The sequence below is a fragment of the Saccoglossus kowalevskii genome, chromosome 4 (assembly GCF_978046115.1).
Source record: "Saccoglossus kowalevskii chromosome 4, keSacKowa6.1, whole genome shotgun sequence".
Lineage (NCBI taxonomy): Eukaryota > Metazoa > Hemichordata > Enteropneusta > Harrimaniidae > Saccoglossus > Saccoglossus kowalevskii.
In genome coordinates, this window is record NC_140644.1 from 21,308,049 (window position 1) to 21,318,750 (window position 10,702).

General features: G+C 38.3%; 1 protein-coding gene across 1 annotated transcript; it reads right to left on the bottom strand.

Annotated features, from left to right (window-relative positions):
• Positions 1-3,786: 3,786 nt before the first annotated feature.
• On the bottom strand, positions 3,787-4,248 carry LOC146747184 (uncharacterized). Its single transcript, XM_085498308.1, has one exon. The coding sequence runs from the start codon at positions 4,246-4,248 to the stop codon at positions 3,787-3,789; it is 462 nt and encodes a 153-aa protein (XP_085354434.1).
• Positions 4,249-10,702: the final 6,454 nt, after the last annotated feature.

The window sequence follows — 10,702 nt, forward strand, 5'->3', positions numbered from 1 at the left end:
TCTTACACTTATTTTTACATCCGAATTTACTCTCAGACCCAGACTAGTTACAGACTAATCACACAAGTCAGAACAAACATCAAACGATATCACACAGTTTACACACACTAATTGAATCTGCAAATCTAAACTCTTCAGAAATCGTTATTCTCCATACACATTACTAGGTTATTCACTATCTACAGTTGTTTCCTTACTGTCGTTACTTTTACTCATCAAGGATGCACATTATAATTGAATGCAATGTGATGGCATTTCATTAATCCATCTTGTATCTTTCATTAGTAATGAAGATCTACCAGGCCTTCGAATTCATCACGCTGACGGCAGCGCTCGGTTCACGTGTAGTACATAATGTCGCTGTGAATCATCTTCAACTAGGGACACAGAGTCGATGTCACCACGAGTAACACGCATTTTACTCGAGTCAGTCAGCACTTAATTAATGCGGAATTAATGCTCGATGATCGGAGTGATGCTGAATTTTAGTTCGGACGGTTATTTATAAACCTATCACAACGCCATGTTATGTGTTTTTTAAATACCTAAAATCATTGTCTGCACTCAATACTGTCCATCTCTATTCAATCTCAACATATCACAACAAAACCGTTAGAATAATGATATTTCCAACTTTGTTTTATTCACGATTGTAAAATTGTATTTTCAGCGCATTTGCCGTGGTCTAATCGAGCTTGTCGTGTACATATTATGTACCTGAAATTAATATATTCTCCCTAGATTTTAATGATGATATGTTATGTTGGTGTTATATATTAAGGTCTTCAGATTCAAGAGAAGCAGCGGATAGTTGTCTTGCATGAGCATCTGGTAAGACTATTGGTACTAAATATCTGTCTGTAATTCACTAAAATGTATTTTGAAACGGACACTTCCCAATCCATTTCAAATTTTCTACAAATATTCTGGAACCTATTTGCAGGCAAAATCGCTAAATGGCCTGGAACATTACTTTCAGACAGAATTGTTGCAGCCTCAATAGATCCACTGTACACATTTTGCAGCTGTAAAGAACCTTACAAGCTACATCCAGCCTGTTGATAAACCCTTCTTCCTTGAGCTTAAAGCATTGTTTCTAAATTGTTTTTGAGCAAAACCTTTGCAAGTGTACATCATTTATAATCACTGTGTCACATTCTAAAAGGGCAGGGAGTGTAGTTTAACAATTGTATGTTCCACTGTTCTTGGATAAATCAATTTATGGGATTAATTTAGCATATTTATTTTGATAATTCGTGAGTTGATAAATTAGGTTATTCAAAGCAAAATCATTTGCGTATGAAGACAATAAACTTCATGCATATAATTACATGTGTGGTTTACAGTAGCTATGATTCCCTTGTTTTTATTTATGTAATAACCTTTACCAAAGAGAAATATTTTTATGATATATGTTTAAAATTTAAAATACATTTTACACTACAAAAACATATTTAAAATATATCAGTAAAAAAAATAATTAAAACGTTTAATACATGCAGGAAGACCAAAAACTCAAAATAGCCGACACATGGTAAGCTACTATATACATAAAAGTCTAAAACAGTTTGAGGATTTATATTGACATTCTAGTCATACAATGAATAGGTCATGTGATGTTTTAAATCATTAAGGTTGATTGTTACTTTCTAGCATTATGCTCGTTATCTGACAGTTCATTTTATTTTTCTCAGATTGTTATCCTGTTTCTTTTGTTCTATAAAACAACTCACTTCCCACACGTATCTGATAATTCACATGTAATGTGCTGAACAACCATAGCTCCTAGTACATTTGACAATGTTCTCAATTGACAATAATGGAAGCAAATTGCTTTCATTTCAATCATTCCCCATTCTTTACTTTGAAAACAGACCATGAAATAACAGTCACTGTGTTCGTGACTAATGCAAAAGCTCAATGACCATTGCCACTGTTACTGTAACTCTGGAAAGGAGTGATCTGTTTAGGTTCTGTCTGATGATCCTCTTTCTCATTGTATGTGCGAATTGTTGAAAGTCCATAATCAGATGGATTAGATGAATCTTGCATTTTAAGCATGATAGGCTATGCTTATATAAGTTGTGTATCACTGAGTTTATCAACGAGCTGCCAACTCATAAAGCGTACCGTTCAACGGCGGAATTTCCCCTTCCTGGAAACACCACTGAAAGTGAACATAGTATATGTCGAGTTATTTAGACAATACACACTGTCACACCGTGCCATTAATTCTATCATGTGCAAGGTATGTAGTATAGCTGTATAACAGAACAGAGACAAGTGTCGCTGTGTGGTTTCTTGGGGAATTGAAACACAACTCAGCGAAAATGAAAAAAAAAAACGTGTTTGTATTCACCAATAAACTACAGGATTTCAACAGATCGTAGCTGTTACACACCACATGTTGCTCTCATTGTTATGACAGCTGGCTCGCGTGGCGTTATTGCGAGTTATCTATGACCCGGATTGTCCATTTTTGCGTTGATTTGGCAATGTTTTAACGTATGAGATTACTTAATGGCTGTGTAGGCATTACTGGTTCATTTATTTAAGTCAAAAATGATACGTCTAAGTTTGTATAATTCCACATAACTAACCTCGCAATATGTAATTAATAACATCTGAAACTGATAGTCATTGGGAGTTGGATGGTATGACCTATTTCATACTCATGGTAGGTAGTATTACAGAATTACCATGTAATGCCACACTAAGCCGGAATGTGTGCATGTGCAAATGTAATCACGTTGGAGATACAATTATAGAGTAATGATTTCTTATTTCCTTGAAACTACAGTCGAACTATTCATTGAACATGCATTAAATTCTCATTTGTAACCATGACTATTTCTTGATTGTTCTCGCAAAATAACACAAAATGTCACATGTTTGTACAATGTTTCAATTTAATGTACGACGTCTTAATGTCATTTCTTAGTTGCCATTTTAAATCAACATAGGGGGGGGGGCAATGCCAATCTGTACCAGAATTATTTAAAGGGTGGTGGTCGTTGCGCAGCGCGTGTTCAGAATCACTATAAATAAGTAATGCATGTTACACGCGCTGTGAACGTCGCTATGAGCCCCACACTGAACAGGAAGCGGCGCGACGACCACCACCCTTAATAAATCATGGCGGAATTGATTCCTAATAATTTAATTGCACACCTCTACAATTCGCTACAAAGTGCCATCTTCGGACTCAACTGATCGATCCTATTGTTATGCACATGCGTATCCGAAAGGGTAAATAAGAACCAAAACGTAACTCGTATGGTGGGTATAATTTTTGTGATAAATGCTTGAAATTTGGTCGTTAGGAGCATAAACCTGAAGGGCTAGGTCCCTATTATTATTTGTATTATGTTCTTTTCTTTCTACCTCTGTGAACTTTTGCTCGTCGAAGCATTTGCGAATATGGCTCAAGTTAGAAGCCTGAAATTGGTGCACCTGACTTCAAAATGGCGATTGGTCCAATGGTTATCTTGTTTTGAAATTTTGTATTGCTTCTCACTCAGTTCGTTTTAGTTCAAACTACTGAAGATCATCAAACTAGTTGCCCAATGTCATTCTCTATGCACATACTATATTTTGACTCATTTAACGCACTTAATCCTCCACACTCACCAACAGCATATAGAACAACACAAGGTTGGGATTTAAACTATCCTAGGGGTGACTTTATTCAACTCTTCCCCCTACCCTAATGGTAGGAATGAATACTCCCAAACCCAATTCAGGAGTAGTAGGAAGGTAGTAGTTTTGTACACTGTAACATAGAGTTTACCTTAAAAGGTAGAGGTACTTCAGGTAAGCATCGCTTTTCCAGTCACCCATTAGTTTAACAGTATCGCTTGGAATGCCACATTCTATGGCACAGGAAGCTCCTCCTCGTCGCAGACTATGAGAAGAGTACTCATTGGTAGGCACATTGAGGTTATGCAAAAAGTGTTTTAATTTTGAGTTAAACTGTGTTGGCAGCAAAGGTCGAAATGTATTGCTACCTGTCGGAATGACAAAGGCTGGGCCTGTTACAGGTGCCCATCGAGACTGTTGAAATGCTTTCAGTACTGCAGTGACAGGGCAGAGATATGGTATATATGGTAGAGGTACCTCTAAGGTTCTATCCCTAGTTTGGATGGTTTTAGTCCATGAAATTGTAATCGTAATGCCCCACTGGCTAATATTAAATGATTGACGTGTTAAATGTTTCTCTGGATCAAATTTGCCAATTGTAGGAGCCATAATATTAGACTTGCGTAATAGGCCAAAGAAACCAACGAGGCATACTGCCCAAAAAACTGTATCCTAAGTTTAATTGGTTACGAATACCAAGCAACAAAGTGGGTGTGAAAGGAAGCTTCCTATTTACATGGGTATCTATTGTTTTAGCAGTGTCTTTCAACAACACTGTTATAAACCAGTTCTCTTGTAAAGGGTTTGCAAACCCATATTCTGCATGCAAAATGCGAATGATATTTAGGTACTGTTTTATTGATGAATACTTAAGGCGGCGGTGGATACCCCAGCATAACACAAACTGTTATGTATGATTTCCAATGTGTGGTGTATGATCGTTTGGTACTAGCTGCATATGCATTCCCCCTGTACATGCTGATCTCCGTGTCAAGCTGTTCCTCTAGCTTTTCAATTTTATGATCTGTGAATGGAGAGCAATGTGGAATTAGACATATGATAGGGGAATGTTTGTAATGTAACAGCTGGCTGTATGTTTGCATTTGGGTGTAAGAGAGCATGTAAGCGCGAGAGTTGGCCTGGTTGATGTAGCTGTGAAATGGCATCTCCTATATTGTTTTGTTTGCCTGGCACATGGACTGCCATTATTCTGAAATTGTAACTGGTTGAAATCCAGAACAACGACCGTAGTGCAGCCATTACTATGGGATGTTTGCAGCTACCCTTTCTTATAATAGCCTTGGCTAACATACTGTCTGTGTGTAGAATTACACTGTGGTTAGCCCAGAAGGGGGCCCATCGTAAGACCGCTAACAAGATAGATAGTGTTTCTTTATAGTTGATGTGCAAGTTCTCAGCAGCTGGCCACTCAGACCAGCGATAATATAAACAATCATTTCTAAAGAAGGCCCCAGCTGCATACTTGCAAGCATCTGTATGTATATCAGTGATAGGGTTGTCCTTCAGAAATTTAGCAGTGCCGTTAAACACTGGCAAAAAGTGAATCCACCATTCTAGGTCTGCACAAAAATCATGATTTAAAATAACTTTATGTGTTGGTTGTTTTAGCAAGTTGATGCTGTCCAGGATTCGGCGGAGGAAAGTTCTACCTCCCTGTATTACCTGGCAAGCCCAATTTAGTTTACCTGCTAGTGATTGTAGCTGGCGACGGGATGCACATGCTTAAGTGCGGTATCAGGGGGTAATTTCTTCTCCACGGGGTTCTCCACACTTGCCAGGGGGGAATCTCGTCTCGTCTCTCTATCGCGTCCCCTTGAGGTACGGGATCGGGGAAGTCACTTAAGCTTTACAGTCAAATAAGACACACACAACGAAATACATTTCAACTCTCGTCTTAGTCGGTCAATCGAGCACTCTATAAGACACAGCGCCCTGGGGAAAAAAATCCACAAGACTATCGCAAGGCTGACCCAAGACTCTTTTAGACTGCGTCAAGGTTCGCCCCAAGTCTCTCCAGGACTGCGTCTGTTCTCTGTGTGCTAGCCAAGACCAACAAAAAACAACTTTATTCATTTTCAAAACATTAACCAATTACAAAGCAGTAAAAAGACTCTAGGGCGTAACTTTCAATCATAAAGCCAATCACACTAAGTACTGAAGACGTCATATCTTTTGATTAATCGTTCACTACATTAATAACTACGGATACCAACTGTCAGAATTAGTAGTCTGAATAGCGACGGTTATCTCGTAATTAGTTCCAAATCACTGAGCCAAGTTCCGTCCAAAACTTCAAATAGGCCTAAACGATGACAGACATAACACAGCAATTCGCTAATAATCAGCTAATTAAGTCAGTCAACAGATACGCAAAAACAAATTCATGACAGCAGAATGATATAAGCAAATCATGCAGTTCGTGCTTTTTATTCTCTGGTAGGGATAACGTAAGGTTATAGCTATCTATTTGTATTCCTAGAAATACAATTTTGCGGCAAGGACCTTCAACTTTATGCCATGCAATAGCAAACCCAAGTTTGTGTAATAGTGTCAAAAGTGTGTTGAGTGCAAGCCTGTAGTCATGATACGTGTCTGCTACAATTATAAAATCATCTAAATATACTACAAGGCCCTCAACACCCTTGCTTTGCATCATTCTCCGAACTGATTGCGTAATGCGGTGGAATATCATAGGAGCACACTTTGCTCCAAAAGATAATCTGGTATCATACAGGTAAGTAGGTTTTGTGCTGCCTGAGAAAGCCCATTTTATACCTGTTGCTTCAAAATTAGATGGATGTATGCACACAGATTGGTATGCAGATTTTAAGTCTACTTTGGCCATGTATGAACCAGGTTGAATGAGTTTCACCGCATCATGCAAGGACTGGTAGGAAAATGATGGGCTATCAGCATAGTCATTGACTGCTGTACCTTTGGGCTGGCTGTAGTCGTGAATAAGTCTAACTTCAAACTTTTTAGGCTTTGGGATAGCACCCAAAGCACTTATATTTTTAGGTTTCTTAGTGGTTGCAACATAACGACCCTCCCTCACTTCTGTAAGTATCTCTTTTTTCCCCACCTCACACTTGCTAGAATGACATGTAATTATTACACTCCACAGACTTCAAAGTCTGGTCTTTATTAATTATGCTAAATCCATTTGTTACTCAATCCAGAATAAAAAGCTTATCAGGGTCATTATCAACTATTTCTTGAACCCAGGCATCATAAATCAAGGCCGAGGCGTGGAGTGGTGGTTGAAGTACACTTACATCTGGGAAGGACTGTCGTTTTTTGTAGAATCATTTGTTTGTGCCACGTGTGATACCTTGGGGTGTGGCTTATGACAAATAAGACATGTAAGCGAATATGTGCACCTTGTGCCAAATTTGCAATCTCCCTTATTATATCCTAAACATAATGGCCTGCCAGTTTTGTCATAGCGATCTGCTAGTTTCGAAACCTTTTATAGTATAAGCCAGATATTCTTTGATTCGAGCCATATTATAACCATTGGTTGATATTAATTCAAATAAAATCCTTGAATTTGCAGCAGACCACTGTTGTGGTGTTACAGAGGCAAGTTTTGGTTTTGCAGGGCCAGAATCCAGAACTAATTTAGTTTCTCCCTCCCCAAAAGACAGCACTTGCTGTTCAACTTTGGCTGAGATGGAAGTGGACAAGTAACCAGTAATATCATAATATTCCAAACCTCTAGTAGACTGTGGCTTTAAATAAACCAAGGATCTAAGTCCATGCGACCTGGCGTACTCGCATGTGTTTGAGCTCCGTTTATGTCCTTTGCCTTTAGCAGTTTGTCTAGTCCTTGAACACCTTCCCAGTCATTAACCGTCGCTGATTGAATCGGGGATTGTCCGTGAGTAAGTCCCTGTGCTTGTTTAATAGCAGTGAACAACGGCGAATTCATAACATCTCGTTGACTTGGAATGACCTGCTATCCGCTATGTTGACCTCCAACTGTACTCTGGGTTGTACCATTTGTCAATGGGGATTGTGGCTTTTCTTTCGTGATGTGCAAGATTGACCAAGTGAAAGAATTTCATCGCAGAAATGTCCCCTTGTTGAGTGAGACGAAGTGATTCCATAGTGATGAATCCATGTAACGCCAAGCTATTTAGCGTATCAGATGTTATGCCTTCGTTTTCAGTCAATAGCTGCACTTCGACATCCGTTAGATTCAAAATCCCGTACTGGTCTTCTTGCGATGACGATCGGCGATCTTTGGATTCGGACGTCATCGTTACTCTAGTCACTAGCTTCGTGGTTGTCAATAAAATATGTACCACAAAAAAAACAAAAGCACAAACAGTTCAATCTTGTTTGAATGTCTAATATTCGTGCACGCTGTGTTTGGTCTGGAGGTAAGCGATCAAACTGTCGAGCTCTTTCGCCGGAATCATCGCCTCTGGTGGGATATTAAATGCTTTTTCTTACAATATCGTGTATTGTAAGCGAGGATATCCCTGTTGAAATCTCGTTTTAGACATAGATTATCAAGCAGCAGGCAGAGATGTAGCCTCTCAAACGAAATTTGCAAAACTGACCAGTGAATCCAAATATACGCGGTATCATTCTGATTGGTTAGTCTGTGATAAATACTATCCCTGCTACTGGCTCCTGCCATCCATAGCCCATCCTACTATGATATGATTGATTAAAACGGCAAAGGATTCCCTAAGTACCTAAGCTCATAAAATGGAGCTATACCTTAGACTAGCTGTTCTTGAGTAGAAGTCTATGGTGAATTGTGGGTAACTTGTTTTTAAGAATTTTGAGAATTGTAGCCACCCACAGTTTTGAAACTTGTATCGGTACGTGAATTGGTGTTTGCATGGACTACAACAATATGCTCTCATCATTTATTTGCCAAAATCTTTGGCCGCCGTCTTGGATTTAGCCAAAACAGGAAGTTTATATCCTTTCTGAGGGTATACGGAGGCTGAATTATTTCGACTTATACTACGTCGAATATGCTTGAAAATTCAATCATCTAAGTGGTCACAGCTTATTACGAGAAAAATACAATAAAGTTGAATGGCCACATAGTTTGGCCGTGAACTATGATTTTAGATAAACATTACCAAACTTTTATGGGCATTTGTCTCATTGGTGCTTTAACAGATCAACTTGATCTTTTGAATATATCATGTCTGGCTATAGTTTAGAGAACGATATTATGATTTTGATCAGTCAAATGGTTTGTCCGCCATCTGTGATTTTTGAAAAAAAATACCAAAAATGTGGGGCATTTGTTTCCCACGAGTGCTTCAACTGATCAATTTGTAAATATCATGATGTATGGCCATACATTCTTACGATATGATATAATGTTTACTAGTCACGTGGTTTGTCCGCCAAATTGTGCAATTATACGAGGTGTATTGGTGTGATTGATCTGAAATTTTACAAGTGTTATTCACTCTGGAGAAGCATTCTTTCCTTGGAATATCACATCGTTAAGCCATGTTATTCAGCCCAATATGGGTTGGGGTCAACTGACCTGATCATTACTATGCATAAGCACATGGTTCATTACACAATCAGAAAATCCCAGTCACCGATCTAGTTAAATACGTGGAAGCAACTGCATTTTGACTTCATCGTACTGATCATTTAAACTACTCCAATGGTACCCACGTGATATTATTAAGTATGAAATAGAAGTATAATAGCTTGGGTCCCGCTGACGCCGCTTCGGGCTTTAATTCATTATGTTTTTGCTATATAGCGATACTTTCGCGCATTCCACAATATGTGTTTTGAGAATTTATCCGTTTCTAATCCACACAACCTCATCGTGGCAACCGCCATTACCCTCTTGCCGATTTACTGATAATTATAGAACGGTCACGAGACTGCAAATTTAGCGAGTTTTAGATGATTTTTATGTGCAGACCCGTTGTGAGTTGTTTGTTGTCACGGTGTCACATAACTCTGTTGTTTGTGGAAATCGCATCTGATTCATGTACATATCATAGTAAATTACATGTTGCATTCAACCACATATTACCAGCCTAGCACGTTCAGTAGAGTAACCATGCATTCATACAGCTCGTCGATTCTGATGAAATCGTTGGTCCGAATCCAGGGTGTTGCTGCTCAAAAATGTCCCATTTTTAAATAGAACATTGAACTTTCCTTGTACGTAAGTCATGTGTGAACAAACTCGTCCTGGAAAGGTTCTTTCCTAGTAACGTAAGTTGTCGAGGATTAGTAAATGGGAACTGTTTGGAACAAAGAAAGAGTGCCGTGATTCCTAGTAAACGGGCATTTTTGAGAAACAAAAATAATAAAAAGGTATACTTAACAAAATCACTTCGTTACCATGGTTAACGGGCAGTTTGAACAATAGGGAGAAGCCAAAAAATAGTATTACTGTAACAACCGCTGAAAGAACTGACCCACAGTTTAGTAATAATGTTGCTAATTTGTCAATATTGACGATTTTAAAAACAAATTATTAATTATTTTTAATCACAGACGATAAAGTGACACCGTGATTGTCAACGAAGGCGACAATTGGAAATGATAAATTTGAATTATCTCTTTTGTTATTTCAGCAAAATGTTGAGACGCGGTTTGGGAATGAACCTCTGGCAAGAAACAAGCACATTGAAATTTGAACGAAACGAGGGCCTCGGGCCGAATGAAATTAAATATATGAACGATTGCACGAGTACATTATCTAGCAAATACATTGGGTTCGTACGAACCCCCTAAAATCTGGGGATTCGAATAATATTTTTGTCTTATTTATTTTTTTAACCTAGGGTTTGTATCAACCAAACGATGCTTTAGGACTAAGCGGGAAACCTATTTATCAAATGCGAAGCTAACCATTTTCTCATTGGTGCTGTCAATAAAACAATAGCAAATAATTACTCATTCATAAAGGAATACACGTAATTAATGATGTTGAATGAGAGTGTAATCACTTTTGAATTCAAATTATTGAAATGAAGTGAGTGGCATTCAGACTACAGTACTGTGAGATGTCGGCAGATTGATTGAAATAAGT